The sequence below is a fragment of the Piliocolobus tephrosceles genome, chromosome 2 (genome assembly GCF_002776525.5).
Source record: "Piliocolobus tephrosceles isolate RC106 chromosome 2, ASM277652v3, whole genome shotgun sequence".
Lineage (NCBI taxonomy): Eukaryota > Metazoa > Chordata > Mammalia > Primates > Cercopithecidae > Piliocolobus > Piliocolobus tephrosceles.
The window spans coordinates 58,033,593-58,053,607 of record NC_045435.1 but is presented as its reverse complement, the minus strand read 5'-3'; the positions used below and the strand labels follow the sequence as shown (position 1 = coordinate 58,053,607).

The 20,015-nt window shown below is 42.7% G+C and overlaps 1 protein-coding gene across 5 annotated transcripts in view; it reads right to left on the bottom strand.

Annotated features, from left to right (window-relative positions):
- Window positions 1–3,911: 3,911 nt before the first annotated feature.
- The window catches only part of IL5RA (interleukin 5 receptor subunit alpha), a 44,146-nt gene continuing 28,042 nt past the window's right edge, over window positions 3,912–20,015 (bottom strand). For 3 of the 5 annotated variants that reach the window (XR_003306744.2, XR_003306742.2, XR_003306741.2), the window contains 4 exons: window positions 14,016–14,112; window positions 12,228–12,312; window positions 6,596–7,806; window positions 3,912–5,667 (listed from right to left, as the gene is read on the bottom strand). Coding sequence is in view for 1 of the 5 variants with exons in the window: in XM_026447347.2 (XP_026303132.1) it covers window positions 7,720–7,806; window positions 12,228–12,312; window positions 14,016–14,112 (269 nt within the window). In the remaining 4 variants the exon portion in view is untranslated. Of the gene's footprint in view, window positions 5,668–6,001; window positions 7,807–12,227; window positions 12,313–14,015; window positions 14,113–20,015 lie in introns of those variants that run through there. The other 2 variants (XR_003306743.2, XM_026447347.2) reach the window with 2 other exon arrangements.

Here is a 20,015-nt window from a genome sequence, read left to right as displayed (position 1 = left end):
CCCTCTCTGTACCAGGCACTATTCTGGGCACAGAAGAATGATGTGGCATTCAGATGTGTGTGAGGGAGCCAAGGCATCAGTAACAGTATTTTGTCACAATACAGAGAAATGCAATGATAATAATAATAGTAAACAGTGATTATGCTTATAATATGTGCCAGTCTCAGTGCAAATCAACCTACTGATTTAGTTACCATTTATTATTCCTATTTTATACACAGAGGATTGAGGTTGAGAGGTTCACATTGTCCCTGATCACACAGTTGATCAGAGAGGCCAGGAATTGAAATGCTGGCGGCTTGGGTTTAGGGCCTACTCCAAAACATTAGGTGTCTCTATCTGTAAATAGATGACATATAAACAATAAGGTAGATAGGTAGATAAATAGATAGATACCAGTTCCCATAAGCAACAAGAAGAAAAGGCAGTCATGAGCTTGAGGCTCAAGTGGGATGATTTCTCTGCTTCTCTTTCCTTGACTGCAAATGTTGTTTTTTGCATGTTCATTGTCCTTGACTTTGGGTGTCTTAGAGCTGTTTCTTTAAACTCCGGCTACCCTGCAAGATCAAGATTACCCAATAAAATAGGAGAGGACCCATTAAACTTGGATTTCAGATTTAAAAAAAAAAAAAAGTTATGTTTCTCTATATAAGTATGTCCCATCCCATGTCATATTTATTTGAAATTCAAATTTAACTGAGCCTCTTATTTTTATTTGCTAAATCCGGCAACCTTACACCAGGAGGTCGTCATTACCCTCATTGAGATAATTAATTTGTAATTCAAAATTTCAGGGTCTTGCTGATGTGTTGTCAGATCTCTGAAGGTCAATGGCTCTGAGGGAGAGACCTGAAGTTTGTTGTTTTGAGTTCTGTTTCGTTTGCTGAACTCTCCTTCCCACTTTTCCTTGGATGGTGTGAGGATGGGATGTGTGTGTGTCCAGAGAGACAGGGCTGGTGGGTGAAGTTCCTCTTAGAGCTGGCAGAAAAGAAGTTTTGTTTTTGTTTTTGTTTTTGTTTTAAAGACAGTTTTGCTCTTGTTGCACAGGCTGGAGTGCAATGGTGCAATCTCGGCTCACTGCAACTTCCGCCTCCTGGGTTCAAGTGATTCTCCTGCCTCAGCGACCTGAGTAGCTGGCATTACAAGCATGCGCTGCCATGCCTGGCTAATTTTGTATTTTTAATAGAGACGAGTTTCTCCATGTTGGTCAGGCTGGTCTTGAACTCCTGCTTTCAGGTGATCCACTCGCCTCAGCCTCCCAAAGTGCTAGGATTACAGGCGTGAGGCACCACACCCAGCCCAGAAAAGAGTTTTAAGACAAGGGAATCTTTCCCCAGCAAAGGCCCACGTTATGTGGCAAGAAGGTGTTAAAGAAGTTGGAAGGGATTCCAGAAATATTCTGAAGGGTTAAAAACAATGGGCTTGTTGCCAAGAACATAAACCACAGCACAGCTAGTTGGAAAACTATGTAGTGGATGCATCATTTATCAACTACAATGTTGGGACCAAATATCCAAGACCAAATAACTGGCAGTTAGAATTGGCCCGGTTGTTCCTCTTGAATTTAGTGGTTAATACATAAGATATTGAGTGCGTACTGTGTGTCAAGCACTTGCTGGGCACTGGAGAAACTGAGATAAATAGGGTTAAGGCTTCCCTCCTGGTTCACTGAAGGAGACAGAAATACACTTATTAAAGGATGTTGTGAATAGTGTGACAGATAAAAGTATGAACAGAATTCTGGACCTGTGTTTCTTGCAAAACCTACTTATAATGAGGTTAAGTTCAGTCAAACACATTTTTTTTTTTACCATTGATCCCCCGTGATGATTTTTATTTGATTAAACGTGATTGTTATTTTCTCAAATTGGTTGCTTTTCTTAAAAAAAAAATGAAACACATTGACACATATTTTGAATACATGAAGCCATGTGTAAATATTGGCCTTCTGGGAAAATCTAGCTCATTGCCTGCTTTTTTTGTAAATAAAGATTTATTGCAACATAGCCACACTGATTGATATACTGCCGATGGCCACTTCTGTGCTATCATGGCAGAACTGAGTATCTGCCTCAAAGACCATATGGTCTTCAAAGCTGAAAATATTTACTATCTAGTCCTTTAAAAAGATGTTTGCCGACCAAGGATAGTGGCTCATGCCTGTAATCCCAACATTTTGGGAGGCCAAGGCTGGATGATCGATTTAGCCCAGTAGTTCAAGACCAGCCTGAGCAACATGGGAGACCCTGTGTCTACAAAAAAACTTTATAAATTAGCTGGGCATGGTGGCACACCCATGTGGTCCCAGCTACTCGAGAGGCTGATGTGGGAGGATCACTTGAGCCCAGGAGGTCGAGGCTGCAGTGAACCGTGATCACGGCACTGCACTCCGGCCTTTCCAGCCTGGGTGAGACAGGAGACCCCGCCTTAAAAAAAAAAAAAAAAAAAAGGCAGCAGCAGCTTGCCGACCTTTAAACTACGACGGCAGTACTTTATTGTTGATTTCGTTATTGCAATTTTCCCTTCGGGTTTATGTGTTCTTTCAGTTTATTACTTGGCAGGGACAAATCTTTGCTTTTAATTTTAATAAATGAAACAAACCTAATAAGACACCTTCAAGTTGAAAAGAGTCCGCTAGAACTTTAAAATCACGACCATGGGCCATATGGGCGGCTTTATGTTGCTCCTGACAACCAACGCAGCTGTCTACTGAGCGCCAAATGGTGGGTGGTGCCGGCTGGGAGGTGCGCAGGGAGCTCGGAGGAGCCCAGGTGTTTGGTAGCAGCTGAGGTGGAGGGCAGCGTTTCTGAGAGGAGCATCACACAAACTGTGAGTTTTTATTACTTTATTAATTTAAGCTCCAGTGACGATTTAACTTCTGCTATAACCACACATTAATAAATGAACCTACCATTAGAACTTAGTTCTTTAGAATCTATATTGTTTTCTATTCTGGTAAACATTTAATAAGCTCACTTCCTTTTCCTTGGTCTGGTTAGACTCAGCAAGCAGTCGGTTCCTACTTGGGGCTTACGGAGACAAAGATAAAGTAGACACTGCTCTTGACCTCAGAGTGTTTACACTGGAAATGAGACAGAGGATTGTTAAAGAGTCCAAGCCAGGCGCAGTGGCTCACGCCTGTAATCCAGCACTTTGGGAGGCCGAGGCGGGTGGATCACGAGGTCAAGAAATCGAGACCATCCTGGCCAACATGGTGAAAACTCGTCTCTACTAAAAATATAAAAATTAGCTGGGTGAGGTGGCACGCGCCTGTAGTCCCAGCTACATAGGAGGCTGAGGCAGGAGCTTGCAGTGAACCGAGATGGTGCCGCTGTACTCCAGCCTGGGTGACAGAGCCAGACTCCATCTCAAAAAAAAAAAAAAAAAAAAAAGAGTCCAATCACTGATAGAATTAAAACAGAAGGAACATAGAAGGACACTTAATTCAAACTGGAAGTTGAGCAAAGACTTTTAGGTGGCAAAGAGCCGAGACTTAGAAGATAAATCAAAGTGTCAACAAAACGAAAAGAGGTTGAAAAGGCTTTTTCCACCAGAGAAAGTTTTGGCAGAGGCATGGAGTGATGCAATAGCATGGAGCTACAGGGAAATAATCAGCAGGTTGGTGAAAATTGAGGTAGGAGTATTTGGGTGTGTGGCTGGAGAGCTAGTAAGGAGCTGAGTCACAGTGGACTTTGCCTTAAAAGAAGCTTTAACTTGAAGATGATGGGGAGTTATGTAGGCAGATGTGCCTTTTACATTGATCCTTCAAAGGGAGGAAATATGAGTTCAGTTCAGAGGCTACTGTAATAGTCCTAGCTGAGAGATGGGGGAAGACAATAGTGGGGACAGAGAAGGGAAATATAGGGGAAAAATAAGAAATGTACCCACTCTTTAATTGCAGACTTACACAATTCACTGTCATTTATGTTTAATAGTTCTCATTTTGAAATACTTATATTCACATCTATTACCTACAAAACAGGAAATAAACAAAATTGTCTTTTGGTACAATGCAAAATTCCAAAGAAAGAAATGGTTTTCAAAAACTTTGCACCCTGGTACTCAATTTGAAGGATGTAGAAGCAGGAATAGCTACAGTCCTTAGGCTAGCACCAAGTCCTATTCTAATTAGGTTTTTCACCTTTACTTGTGCCATCAAAGATTGTTTTCAGTTCTCTGTTCTCACTTCCAGATATCTACTTTTTCTTTAACAAATTAGCACCTAAGGCTTATTAATTCCACCAGCAGATGGTCCTGACACATAAAAGTCTCACCATGAAAACGTTTGCATTTTTAATCAGGATGTTCTTTGCCCACATGGATTCTTCCCCAGCCTGCATGAATAGCTTGAGGTCTGAGGCATTTCAATGAGGCTCAGGTGGTCTGGCTATTGGCAAACATGACCTTCACCCTCCCGTCTCTCCAGCACTCCCCCATGCTGCATGCAGTGAATTCCAAATGCCAAGGAAAGAAATTGGGCTAAAATCCCTATTGGATCGGATGTCTTGGAAAAGCATGTTTGTTCTGATCCTGTGGCCATGGAGGCTCTAGGAGAAAAGTGACTCTCTACCCTGTTCTAGTGGGAGATGGCAAGAGATGGGAGCCGATATCATGACTTTACCTGACATCAACCTGTCGCTGATGGTGTTTACTGCTAAGTGAATTTCAAACTCTTTGACTTGCCGTGACAAGGCTAGTGAGAACAGTATAGACCACTCAAAATGAGCCACTTCTGAAACGCCTGTTACACAGCAATTTATACATAACCGTTTAGACACTTTGGCAGCAAAAACATCCAGGTCACAGTAGCCCAGTGGTTAGGCACATGTGTCTCCTGGTTGCTTCTAACCACATTGTTGTTAGATACCCAGCTTCCTCCCCGTGTTATTATTGTAGGCCTTGAGGATCTCTGCCAAATACTGTTCAGTCTAACCTATATACAAGGTGCCGTATCAGGGCTGACAGAGGGCTTAAGAAACATATTTTCTAGGTCAGATACTGTCCTAGACACTGCAGATGAAAAGACATATTTCACACAAGCTCCATCCTCCTGGAACTCGCAGTCTAGAGGATGAGGCCCAGAATGAGAATCCAGAGGTGGGATCAACAAACTCTGCTTCTGAAGGCTTCATGGAAGAAGTGATGATGATTATGGGTTCCCAAAGAATGACTATGAGTTCCACAAGGCAAGAAGGGAGGAAGAAGTTCCCAATCCACCAAGGAGGCCACATGGGCTACTTCGTGTTGCTCCTGAAACACATATACCAAGGGCCAGATTAATGGTACCAGCTCAGGGAAGTGTGGCAAGGAGCTGCACAGAGCGCAGGTGATCTACGGCTGCTGAGTTGGAGGGAGGAGTCTCTGAAGCGAGCACCACACCAAGCACTGAAGAGCCGGCCACCTTTGTTGGGGGGAGCTCCCTGCTTCTGTTCCTGCCTCCTAAGCAGAGGCAGCTTCCACAATGCCAACTGTCTAGGTTCTGGTTTGAAAGAGATCAGACAGGGTGCTTCAAGCCTCCCCAAAAGGACCGTTTTCTGGGGACAGGCCTTTTCTGTCACTTCTTCCTTCAGCGGCTGATTTTCAAATTTTGGTATTCATAAGACTCTCCCGGAGCAGCAGTTCTCCGAGTGTGTTCTAGAGACCAGCAGCATTGGCATCACCTGAGAACTTGTTAGAAATGCAGATTTTCAGACCCCACCCAGACCTATTCAATTAGAGACTCTAAGAATGGAGCCTGCTCCTCTGTGTCTTAATGAGCCCTCCAGGTGCCTCTGATTCTCACCTGAGGTGTTCATTAAAAATACAGTTTCCTGGCCAGGAATGGTGGCTCATGTCTGTAATCCCAATACTTTGGAAGGCTGAGGCTGGTGTATCGCTTGAGCCCGGAAGTTTCAGACCAACCTAGACAGCATGGCAAAACCCCATCTCTACCAAAAAAAAATACAAAAATTAGCTGGGCATGGTGGTATGCACCTGTAGTCCCAGCTACTTGGGAGGCTGAGGGAGGAGGATGGCTTGAGCCCAGGAGAGGGAGGTTGCAGTGAGCTCAGATCACATCACTACACTCTAGCCTGGGTGACAGAGCAAGATTGTCTCCACCCACCCCCAACAACAACAACAAAAGCAGGTCTGAGATTCTGAATCATTCGAGTGACCGAACATTTTAAACATTTTGCCAATTCTTGCACCACCTCCATGGGCCTTGCCTTCTCAGCCACACCCCTAAGCAGGCCTCAGCTTTCCCTGACACTCCTCGCCACATTTCTGGGGTCACTTTCCCCTGAACCTGGTATTCAACTCCTCACTATGCCATTTCCTATCAACTTCTCCGAACCTTAGTAACTGCAACTATAAAATGGAACAGTAATTCAGATCACTATAAGACAGTTCAGGCTTGTCAAGATTTAAGACGTCTCTGTGCCTATTACCCAGGGTTCAACCCTCTGCTAGTTATAGTGGATAATTATAGTTTAGTTAAGAAAACCTGGAAATATATGGTGACCATATGTGTCCCCACTGATGGATCAAAACTGACTAAAACAACTCCAGAAAGCATTTAAAGAGTGTGCCATGTGGGAATTCTGGGCACTGTTACCTCCTTTCTCAGCCTTCAGCTTCCTGACTCAGGGTCACGTAGAATCAGCACTGTTTGGGTTCCTTCCTCTGGCCCATCTCTGCCCAGGACACACCTGTACTTGGTTCCACCTGTAGTTCATCACCCATCACAAAGGCCTCCAATCTGGATGCAGACTCATATGTGAAGATGTTAGGAAGAAGAACTTCTGTATAGATTTGGGATATTTGATGGGATGGCCTTGTAGAAACCTTTCCAAACTTGAGAGACTAGGATTGACCTGGCATTACTTGAGTTGCTCTGAAGCCTTTGGCAGCAAATGTCTCTTCAGAAAGTTCCTTCTTGATTCAGTGATCCCTTTCATGATTGAATTATGCTCAATGACTTTCTCAGCATATTTCCAGAATATTAAGTCTTCCTTCAAGAATGTAATATTTGAACGAAATCCTGTCCTCTCTTTCAATATGGGGTGATATCTTAGCTATATTATGCTTTTAAATTAGTTGGTTTCAAATGATGTATCCTGGATCAGGACTCTGGAGCTTGAGATAATTTCTCTCTCTCTCTCTCACTCACACACACACACACACACACACTCACTCTACCTATAAAAAGATCATTCTAGAATGTAGGGGGGTGAAGAATTTGTGGTTCTCACTTGCTATAGAAAAGATAGTCTTGAATCCAAGTTCATGATTCACTCCAAGCTGGTACAAAATGCTTTCTTCCTCAGATGGTAGCTGAGTGCTACCATTGGCAGCTTAAACAACCAAACGGGCACTGTTAGAAGTAAAGACAGCTGGACGTTAGCCTTAAAAGCTATCTATTGTGTAAGAAAAGTTTGAGGTAAGTCAAGGAAATTGCAAAGATCTGCAGGTGAGGAGGTGCTACCCTGTTCGGAGTGGTGAGAAAAAACAAGGCAAAATGCTTGGACGAATCAACTTCCCTGCTGTGGGCGAGGAGATTTTGATGAAGCATCCATACTTTTAAGGGATATAAGACTGATGTGTCTGTGTGTATTGCTTCACAGCTAAATTGAGTATTCCATAAATTCTGAACACCTCTTAGCCAAGAACCAGCATCCCTGTTCTTCTTTTCACTGAGGCATGTGTGTGTGAGTTCATCAGAGGATGCCACAGTGGCAGTCAAAACACAGAATCCTCCAGGGTCTCAACTCCAGGCTTCTCTATATAACTGATGACTTCAATTTCTGTCTCAACGGAACCAGCTTTCTGCAAAACAAATCATCTTTCCTTAGATGTCTTTTAGAGAACTTTTGGGTTCTTTGAAATCTTTACACTTGGCTTTAAGTCTATTATTTTTTAAATAAAAATAGTGAATGTTGACTGAAGAAGATGTGAAAAATAAAGTGGAAAGAAGAAAATACCTAGCCGTACAACTTTCTCCCAAACACAGCCCACTGCTTCTCCTAAGCCTTTCTTTCTAGGCATAATATTTTCTTTAGACTTACTTGAAGTCATATGGATACACATCTTTTTTTTTTTTTTTTTTTTTTTAGACAGAGTCTCACTCTGTCACCCTAGCTGGAGTGCAGTGGCATGATCTCAGCTCACTGCAACCTCCACCTCCCAGGTTCAAGCAATCCTCCTGCCCCAGCCTCCCAAGTAGCTGGAACTACAAGCACACGCCACCATGCCCAGCTAATTTTCGTATTTTTAGTAGAAAAGGGGTTTCACCATGTTGGCCAGGCTGGTCTCGAACTTTTGATCTTGTGATCCCCCCGCCGCAGCCTCCCAAAATGCTGGGATTACAGGCGTGAGCCACCACGCCTGGCCGGATACACATCTTTAAAAATTGATTTCTTTCTCTCTGACATTACTGATTGTAAATTACATTGTTAAATGTGCTTTGGTGGCATCACTTTTGATAGCTGCATCATAATTCCATCCATAATTTACTATAGTATCCCCCTAACTTTGGACAGTTCTGACCCATTTTGGCTATGATGAACAATGCTGATAATAATTGGAAAATTGGTAACAAAAATAAAATTGCCTGTAAGAGATCCTATTCCTTTACTTCATTTACTCATCCAACATTTTTACTACCTGCTCCACACTAGCCACAGTGCCGTGTCTTGGGAATTCACTGATGGACACAGCAGGCATGGCTCCTGCTTTTATCCATTTTACTTGTAATAGTTTACAGGCAACCTAATTGGGGGAGGAACCCTCTCTGGTTGCCATTGTAGAAACAAGGAACACCTGGAAACCAGTCTCATCAATTGAAAGCTCAGGTCGGGCGCCGCGGCTCATGCCCGTAATCCCAACACTTTGGGAGGCTGAAGCAGGCACACCGCTTGAGCCCAGGAGTTGGAGACCAGCCTGGTGAGACCTTGTCTCTACAAAAAATATCTAAGTCAGTAAATTATCAGAAAGCTCAGGATTTGATTTTTAGAATAAGTCTTTCTTTTTTACTGCTAAAGGCCAACTTTCTTCCTTCACAGTATGTTTATTTATTTATTTATTTATGACAAGTTCTGACTCCATCACCCAAGCTGCAGTGCAGTGGCACAATCTCAGCTCACTGAAACCTCCGCCTCCTGGGTTCAAGCCATCTTCCCACCTCAGCCTCCTGAGTAGCTGGGACTACAGGTGTGCACCACCATGCCTGAGTAATTTTTTTATTTTTTGTAGAGATGGGGTTTTGCCATGTTGGCCAGGCTGGTTTCAAACTTGTGAGCTCAAGTGATCTGCCCGTCATGGCCTCTCAAAGTGCCGGGATTACAGGCATGAGCCACTGAGCGTGTCCCTTCACTGATGTCTAAATTTCTAACTGAGGTCTGAACAAGCAAAAACTTGCTTCTAGGAGTCCTCTAAGTCCTGGGACTTTGGGCACCCACCCCAAGCTCAGAGGTGCACATTACCATGAAAAGCAGAGGGTTTCCTTTCCCACTAGCCAAACATTTCCCAGTGGCCACCCATAGCACCAGCGTGCCCTCTTGTCACCCTTGTAGCACAGCCTCTGAGAATGGGTTGGATGGCTTTTGTCCTTGGAGGTGGAGGCTGTGCATGGCCTCATGGGGCCCAGCTGTAGGCAGCTCTGCACTCGCTCTCATCCTCTCTCAGGTGAAGAATTTAGGCCACAGGGCCCACAGCACCAGGCTGTACTTCATTTCCACCATCCCATGCGCTCTTTCTTCTCTCAGTCTCTAACTGCTCTGTTTTTATGTGAAACTCGGCAGTGTGAGAAGGGAGTAAGTTGTCCTGAGAAGCCAGGCGCTGTTCAGTGCTGACATTCATCCTCTGCTTATTCTGAAACCAGCTTGTCTGCCCCAAGTTGTTATTTTACACACTTGACTTGATTTTAATTAACAACAAATCACAACCTTATATAATAAGCTCTTAAACCAGTTTATTTCACCAACTTTGGAATATTAAAGGAAATCTTTCAGGGCTCTGTAGGGAAATTAGATACCAGCATTAAGATGTTCCATTAAGAGGCTGGGACAAATGACTTCACTTGGCTGCTTAAACTAGATGTGGGCTGGGTACAGTGGCTCACGCCTGTAATCCCAGCACTTTGGGAGGCTGGATCACTTGAGGTCAGGAGTTCAAGACCAGCCTGGCCAACATGGTGTAACCCTATCTCTACTAAAACTACAAAAATGAGCTGGGCGTGGTGTCGGGTACCTGTAATCCCAGTTACTCGGGAGGCTGAGGCAGGAGAATCACTTAAACCCAGGAGGGGGAGGTTGCAGTGAGCCAAGATGGCTCCACTGCACTCCAGCTTGGATGACAAAGCGAGACTCAATCTCAAACAAACAAACACACAAAACCAGATGTGTTTACTTAGGAGTGAGTGTGCTAGAGAAAGGAGGGACTGGCAGCACACATCCAGAACCAGCACCAAAGCTCCACCTTGGGGTCTACTCTTCTTCCCAAAGAACTCAGTGAACAAGAGCAGATGGGCCATTCCCCTGATAAAGGAGAACACAAGGATCCAACCATGGGCAGAATGATTCTTTTGCCAGCCTCCATTCTCTACTTCAGTCAGCCAGTAACTGTAACTGTCTATAAATCCTTCCAATACTCAAACTGCAAATGCTAAGGAATGTTCACCGCTTATTGAAATTAATCATTTTGGTGAGTTTTTCCATGAACCCTTTCTTTTCCCTACAGCCAGTCACCAGGTGGTTCATCCAATCATGGGGTTACTTCATTTGAGAGAAACCTAAATTTGCTAAGAAAATTGTTTGATCTAAATCAAGGATTGGCAAACTACAGCCACGGACCAAATCTGGCTTGTTGCCTGTTTTTGTAAATGAAGTTTTACTGGAGCATAGCCACACTCATTCATTAGCACATTTTCTGTGGCTACTTTCACACTACAATGGCAGAGTTGAGTTGAAACAGAAACCATTTGTCCCTCAAATATTTACTACATGGCCCTTTACAGAAAAAGTGTGTTGGGCCCTGATCTAAATAACTGTTCACTTTAAGGATAAATTTGACTAAGTGCAATAATTATACACTGAAAAATCACAAACCATTGCTGAGAGAAGTTAAAGTAAGCCTAAATAAATGGAGTGATATGCTATGTTTATAGATAAGAAGACTTCATATTATTAAGATGTCACTTTTCCCCAAATTAACTTATAACTCAACACAATATCACCCCAAATCCCAGCTACCTATTTTTGTAGAAAATTATCAGCTGAATCTAAGATGTATATGAAAATGCAGAGGACCTAGAATAACCAAAACAACTTATTAAAAAATTTTGGGCCTTACACAAATGATCTCATGGTTTATAATAAAGCTACAGTAATCAAGACAGTATTGTATTGGCATAAAGACAGACAAAGAGATCAATAAATCCAAATGGATACTCCAGAAATAGGCCCAACTATATATAGCAACTAATTTCCAGCAGAAATGCCAAGACAAGTCAATGGGGAAAGGATTATTTATTTCAACAAATCATGCTGGAACAATTGAATAGCCATAAGTAAGTGACCACTGGGCTGAACCTAAGTGCTCTGAATGGTGAACAGACCTAAGAAAATGCATATTGGGTGAAATAATTTGCCTTTTCTACAGTCTTTTTTATACTAAAGAGCTAAAGTTCCCTCTGAAAATTCTCTATTAACTAAGATACTCATGTGGAAACATGGAGTCTTAAAACATTAGAGCTAAGCAGAACATGTACAATCTCATCTGTGTCCCTTATTATACCAGAAAGAAATTCAAAACTCATAGGGCTGAAGAGATTGTCCAAAGTCAGTTAAGGGATGGCTGATATGAAATTAAAATTTAAGACTAACTGGAAAGAATGCTTGTAACTCAGTACCTTTCCAATGTCAACACAGTAATGAACATGCATAATAAAACAATCAGGCAAGCAGGCATGGTGGCATGCTTCTGTATTTCCAGCTGCTTGGGAGGCTGAGGTGGGAGGATCGCTTAGACCCAGGTGTTTGAGACCAGCCTGGGCAACATAGCAAGACCCCATCTCTTAAAAAATACAAACAACTGAATCAGCCAAAGAATAGAATGACTGAAGCAACAGAAATGCTCCTGGCCTTCTGAGTAAAAGCCCTGCCTTATAATCTAGAAAACTAAACCCAATGACAGATCCCAGGGGACTCAATCCTGGACACATGGCATATCATAAGAACTTTCAATATTACCTCATAGTTAGCGGTTACAAAGAGATCTTTGATATTACTTTTTGGTGCTGGAATTGGTGGAAACAACTTGATCCATAAATGACATCTGAAAATGGAGTAAAGAAGGAATTAGGTGAGCATGAGTATATCTTTTGTCTCTAAATATCTACTCTAAAAATTGACCTGGTTAATTCTAGAACCTGCTGTTTTGTAAATTCAAAATCTTTATGTACCAAGACTTCCAAAATTATAGGTGAAGACTTTGTGGGTACCACAAGGCTTTGCTGTGGCTTCTGAGTCATCCAGGGAAAACCAAATGGGAAACTGCTTTGTGTCAGTGGGTGTTATGAGGCCTAATCTCTCAAAATGAACTTTCAAGTGTGTGGTGTTGTGCCGTTTCCTGCAATGCTGATTGAAGCATTCCTTCCTCAACTGTGTTTACTCACAGAGTTTACTTACTTTTGTTTGTTTTTTTTTTTTTTTTTGGGACAGTGTCTTGCTCTGTCACCTAGGCTGGAGTGCAGTGACATCATCACGGCTCATTGCAACCTCCATCTCTTGGGCTCAAGCAATTCTCCTGCCTCAGCCTCCTGAGGAGCTGGGACTACAGGCACATGCCACTGCGCTCAGCTAATTTTTGTATTTTTTGAAGAGACAGGGTTTCACCACATTGCCCAGGCTGGACTTGAACTCTTGACCTCAAGTGATCCTTCAGCCTCGGCCTCCCAAAGTGCTGAGATTACAGATGTGAGTCACCATCCCCAGCTGAGTTTATTTGCTTTTCATCTCCTTTGTACTGCCTTCCCCCAACCTGTAGATGCCATCTAAATATAACGTTTATAATAAAGCTGTTTAATAGAAAAGTCATTTTCTTTTCTTTTCTTTTCTTTTCTTTTTTTTTTTTTTTTTTTGAGATAGAGTCTTACTCTGTTGCCCAGGCTGGAGTGCAGTGGTGCGATCTTGGCTCACTGCAGTCTCTGCCTCCCAGGTTCAAGCGATTCTCCTGCCTCGGCCTTCCGAGTAGCTGGGACTACAGGCGTGTACCACCATGCCCAGCTAATTTTTTGTATTTTTAGTAGAGATGGGTTTCACCACATTAGCCAGGATGGTCTCGATCTCCTGACTTCATGATCTGCCCGCCGTGGCCTCCCAAAGTGCTGGAATTACAGGTGTGAGCCACCGCGCCCAGCCCTTATAAAACTCATTTTCTAAATTATGAAAGGGCCAAGAAAAAACATGTTTTTAAGTCTCCTAAAAGGTTTTGTGCCTTACTGAATGCTAAAATGGGTAAGGGGTACTTATGGGCTATTTGCAGGCTCTAGGATAGGACACCAGATCCACATGCGATTTCTAGAATCTGTGTTTGACCTAATAGCCATCAGCCACTCAGGGGCCTGGTGACCTGATAGTTGAGGATGATGATGTGCAGGCATTCTGGTGATTTTAACCTTCCTGAGCTGTGAAAAGCCTATGTCGACAGCTTACCCAAGACAGCCAAGGACTGAGTGGAAGACTGAGAAGGAATCAAAAGAACCTGCAAGTAGAAACCTTCACAGATATTAAAAGCTGTCAACAACTTCAAGTAGGAGTGAGTGATAGCCAAGGGCTGTGTTGTGCTCTGTCCGACTTCTGTAAATCACCTCTGGATGTTTCCACTTTTGATTTGGCCTACACTCATCTTGGACAGGTCATCCAGGCACAAAAATACCATAGTTTTACCTGATAATAAGAACCCTCTGCCTACCGGAGGCATGGTAAGCCTGTAAAAATGTAGTACTCAGACCCCACTGCAGGTACCCAAATACTTACATTCTACAGATGAGCAAGAGAATTAACAAGATGAAGCAGATGGTTGCCATAAGCACAATGAGAAACCACTCTCTCAAGGGCTTGTGTTCATCTTTTCCTGGTGGAAAACAAAAAAGAAAGAAAGAAGATGAAGTCCAAGTTAGAAGCAGCAGGTAAAAGAAATGATGAGGCTTGGGTCATCAGACAGCTCAGGTTTGAGTTGTCGGTGCTGGGTGGTGCTGGGCAAGTAACTTAATTTCCCTGAGCCTAAGATTTCTCGTCTGTAAAAGATGGGTAACAGCCATCTCACAAAGTTGATATAGGGTGAAATAAAATGGCGGCAGTGAGGCCACTTTTTTTCTTAAAGAATGATTTATTCAATCAATCAGCAAATATTGATGGCATTCATTCCATGCACTGTGTCACTTGAATCCTGAAGCTTATTTGTTTTTGGTACGTAGTAAGGTTTTTAGATAGAAAATCCACAAAAAGATAAGCCTACTGAGTAACCCAATTGCATCACAATCAAAATATTTTACGAAGTTGGAAATTAAACTTTTGGAGGAAGTAAAGAATGAGATAATACTTGTAGTGAACAATAAAGGTATTAGACCCTAAGTGCTTTTCAATCTTAAATACCTTCAAAGTACCCGTTACCATTTTACAGATTGGAAACGAAGCAAACTGCCATTAAGTCAGTACAGAAAGTCAGTATTTTGTATGCCACTTATTCTCTGTTTAAATTTGCTTTGAATCTACATTCAAGGGACAGATTCTTCTAGGAACTTCTATGATAGCTTTGGGGTGTGTAATTTGTCTTTTAAGTACTAGAAAGGCATCCAAGACAAACTCAAGCCAGGTGGGGTGGCTCATGCCTGTCAATCCAAGCACTTTGGGAGGCCAAGGCAGGTGGATCATTTGAGGCCAGGAGTTCGAGACCAGCCTGGTCCAACATGGTGAAATCCCATCTCTACTAAAAATACAAAAATTAACCAGGTGTGGTAACAGGCACCTGTAATCCCAGCCACTTGGGAGGCTGAGGCACAAAATCGCTTGAACACAGGCAGTGGGGGTTGCAGTGAGCCGAGATTGTACCACTGCACTCCAGTCTGGGGGACAGAATGAGACTGTCCCCCAACAGTTACCCCACAAAAAAAAAAAAAGAAGAAAAAAACTCAAGGCCATTTACCAAACAGTGTTTAAAGAGGTTATGTGTTTGCTAACCTGCCTGCGTCATCTCCCTGAATACGAGTTTCCTTGCTGTGGGAGAGGCTGCTCATTCACTGATTCCATTATTCATCCATTTAACAAATATTTATTGGTCTCCTATTGTATGTTTGAAACTGTACAAATTACTGGGATTCAGTGGTCAAAAGCTCACATATGGGTGCTCCTGTCATGGAGTCCATTAGGAAAGAATCACACTCAGCAAAAAGCAATACAACCAATGATTTAATGACCAGTGTGCTAAATACTGTGGTGAGGTTTCAACCACACTGCACCAGGAGAAAAGGTTACCGTCCCCAGTTTGCCATGATTTCCTTCCTCTAGAAAACAAGAAATACATAAGTGGAATTTTCAGGTCCTTGTTAATAGCCTAAGACTTCCCAAACCTCCAAAATACTTAAAACTCAAATCATTCAAGTAACAAGAAGGAGAGATGCCTTGGGATATAATCCTAGTGATTCCAATCTTGCCTTGTTCTCTTGCTTTTATGCCTCTGAGGACCCTTACCCAAGCTTTATCTTCTACCTCCCGAAAGTTTTAATCTCCTTCTTCATCTCTTCCGTTCTGCTTTCAAATATTCATGGAGTCCTTCATCTTGAATAAGCCATTACCTTGCTCTGCCATCTGTCTCCACTGTCATCAAATACGTTCTTACTTTATTTCCCAGTCTAAATTATTGAATAAGGGCCAGGTGCGGTGGCTCACGCCTGTAATCCCAGCACAGGGATTGGGAAGTTGAGACGGACGGATCACCTGAGGTCAGGAGTTCAAGACCAGCCTGGCCAACATGGCAAATTTGGCCATGGCTAATTTGTCTCTACTAAAAATACAAAAATTAGCAGGGCGTGCTGGCTCATACTTGTAGTCCCAGCTACTTGGGAGGCTGAGGTAGGACAATCGCTTGAACCTGGGAAATGGAGGTTGTGGTGAGCTGAGATCGCACCCTTGCACGCCAGCCTGGGTGACAAAAGTGAGACTGTCTCAAAAACAAACAAACAAAAGATTCGGGCTGCTTCATTTCCCATCTCTAACACTGCTTTTTTAATCACGGTGACTTTCTCCTAGTCTAATTCAAAAGATGCTTGTTTTCTTTTTCCAGCTTTATTTTTACTGACTTCCTTCCTGAATTTCAGACTGTGGATAGTTGAGCCCACCTTGAAACCGAGTCCTCAGCTTTATTGCCCAAATCTTCCTCCTCTTAGATGGCACTTCTCCCCATTTTAATTTCGACTGGCCCTCTCCACTCATCCTTTGACCCTTTGGTATTTTCCACTGTGGTCTATTCTTTGAACTTTGAAAAGTGTGTTTATACTGCTTCATCTTTTAATTTTGTGAAATCTTTTCCTAGGTTTTTATTCCTGATCCTGCCTGACACTCAGCTCCAGGCCCAGATCTTAGCCTGTCCGTAGGTGAAACCTGCTCGGATATTTCTCAAGGCTGACAACATTCAAAACCAAATGCGTGCTCTTCTTCACATCAAAACCCCTTCTCTCAGTAACTGCCCATTTCAGTCTCAATCCTTCTAAGCCCCCAAACCTGAAGCCTTGAAGTCACTTTGACTCTTTGCATCCTTTACAGGCCCTGTCCCTTCTCCTCATTCCCTGGGTTCATGTCATTACTGCATACCCAGTGATTAGTGCCGGACAGGAATGCTTTGTCCAGTGCTTTCATCCCTGCCTAGTCTGGAAACCTGGCTTCTAGTCTCAGCTTGCTGTGGAGGTGGTCATTCTGGGCCTTGGTTTCCTCATCTAAAAACATGGCAGTTGAAATATATAATCCTTCAGATCCTTCCCCAGCTAGCACCTTTTCTAGCACCACTCACTCAGTACAGGGTACTGTCACTTCATGTACACATACCTTTAATAAAATTGGTTTTAGAAAAGGAGTGCCTTTTTGGGCCGGGTGTGTTGGCGTAATACCAGCACTTTGGGAGGCCAACAGGTGGATCACTTGAGGTCAGGAGTTCGAGACCAGCCTGGCCAACATGGTGAAAGCCCGTCTCTACTAAAAATATTAAAAGTAGCCAGGTGCGGTGGCGCCTGGCTGTCATACCAGCTACTAGGGAGGCTGAGGCAGGATCGCTTGAACCTAGGAGGCGGAGGCTGCAGTAAGCTGAGATCACACCACTGCACGCCAGCCTGGGCTACGGAGTGAGACTCTGTCTCAAAAAAAAAAAAAAAAAAAAAAAAAAAAGGAAGTGCCTTTTTGCTGCTGGAACTTTAAAAGTTGTAATAAAGTATAAAAATTTAAAAAGAGAAATCAGTAGTCACTGGAAGTAACTAAGAGCTTATTTTCTATACATATTTTTACATTCCCTTTTTCTGAGTGCTTCTAAGTGCCCAGATACTATGTAAAGTGCTTCACGTACATTCTCAATTCTCACAGCGATGCTTTGAGATAGACACTATTATTCTCACTGTACAGATGCAGGAACTGAGGCAGAAAAGGACAGAGTAATTCAGCCCAGGCCACCCAGCAAGGAAGTGAGGGAGCCCAAACAGTCCGTGCTCTTAGCCTTGATGCAGGAATCCCATTCCTCTCCCTCCCTCTGCAAAACTGAGGGCACACTGAATACACAGGAACTTCACTTCACTTATTCTAAGCATTGCTTTTCCTTGAGAACTCTCCTGAGCATCATCCCTATAGCTCTCTGTGCTTCTCTGTGGGAAGCCCTGTTCTATTGTTTGCATCCCCACTGCCTGATAAGGCTAAGTGTGCAGGCAGCTTCTCTAATTAAAGGTGGCTGCTTTACAAACTACCTTTCCTCCTGACATTCCCCAAACTCTAGGTGAGACTGAAGCACTTTATTAAAAACCTATGACTATACTATTTATTTATTGATATGAGATAGTGTCTTGCTCTGTTACCCAGGCTGGAGTGCAGTGGCATGATCATAGCTCCCTGCAGATTCTAACTCCTGGGTTCAAGTAATCCTCTCGCCTTAGCCTCCCAAGTAGCTGGGACTACAGGCGCGCATCACCGTGCCTACCTAATTTTTAAAATCTTTTGTAGAGATGGGGCCTCAGTATGTTGCCCAGGCTGGTCTCAAACTCCTAGACTCAGGCAATTCTCCTGCTTTGGCCTCCCAAACTGCTGAGATTACAAGCGTGACTAACTGTGCCTAGCCCTATGGCTCTAGTTATTTTTTTTTTTCAAGTTTTAATTTGAAATATACTTATGTCTATTGTTTTACAAAAAGGCATTCGCCACATTTTGTTAAATAATGGAAAACAGACCCTCAAAGTGGCAAAGCTTTTATTTTCCTAAATCCTACAGATACTCAATGGTTCCAGGATTAATATTCAGTTCTCTGGATTGGAGCTGAGTACTCTGTTAGACTTCGTTTTTACTGCATTATCTCTTAGGTAATGTGAAGAGTAGCTGGGACAAACAAATACTAGCAAATCAAATACTGTCTTACTTTATTTCCCAGTCTGATTTCCTGAATAAGGCATTCAGCCTGCTTCATGGCTCCATCTCTCAAACTATTCCATGCTCGTAATCATTATGCAAGTATCCCGATAACCACATTCAGAAACTGTAGGTTCAGAGACATGGGATTCTAATTCAGCAAGTGGTACATCAGCAGAAAAAAAGTTATCCTGTTTATAACTAGATTAAACCAACAGAAAAAGTACGGGTCCTGCAGAAAGAAGGGGCAGTGTTGTAAATAATTATCAGGGTCACACTGTCAGTCACATTTGGGTCTTAAATCGTGCAATACCCCCTAGCCCGATATGGCAAGTTCTGATAACAGTACCGTTTTCTTCTGACCATGATTACAAAAATCTTTTCAGTTAAACCACTCTCGAGTTATTCACTTCAGCCCTTACTTTGATAAGCGAAGATTCTCACTGAATTAGCAAAAATATAGAGGCAACCCTGATTTTATTTCATTAAATGAGAAAGAGTTATTGATGAATACAAGGTACTACGTGAGAAGCAAAGTCATGATCACTACCGGGAGGGAGTTGGCACATTAGTCATTTCTCCTGGCCTGGCTTCTCCAGTTGCCCCAAATGCATTAGGGCTACTCACCTATAGCCAGCTGAAAACAGAACTAACACCTGAGAACACAACTAAGGTCAGCTTTTCCTTGAAGAAAACATAAATTGGCAGGAAAATTTTGTGCAAGAAAAAGCTTTCACGTACTCATTGCCAAGTAGAAATTACTTGTGGATTACTTGTGGTCAGCTATTTATTTAGGAAAAAAAACAGTAGATTAGTGAATTAAAGTAAGCAGCTACTCTTGTTTTGCTGAAAGTAGAGCAAGCAGAGAAGATCCCACTGAGAGTATACATTCTTTGGGTCAAAATGATTAAGAATTTCAATGCTTTAAAAGTTGGGAGATCTCATAATATAGTCTTAGTTTGAATTCTGGGGTCTCCAACCTTGGAGATTTTAAAAACAAAATGTATTTCCAGGTAATTTGACTCTTCTCTGACTCAAGGAGAATACCTTTCTTGCCATTAAAAAGGAAGTCACAGATGTTTCTTTTCAAGAAATCAATGGGCACTGCCATTTGGTTATGCAAAAATGGGTTTCAGAAAGAAGAAGTCACACAGCCTGTCCTTGTAAAGAGGACAAGCTCTCCAGACTCCCTATTTGATTCCTGGGTGCTTTCTAGGCATCATTAACTTAGACCATTTGGGAAATTCAGTTGCCTGGTGTCTGGGGACCTCAGTTTCCATTATTTTTGACATCTTAACCATTTGACCTTGCAAATAAGCCAATAGTCTGCTATTCTTCTATGACCCTAGAATGTATATGGAGTGGGACATGGGGTGCAGGTGG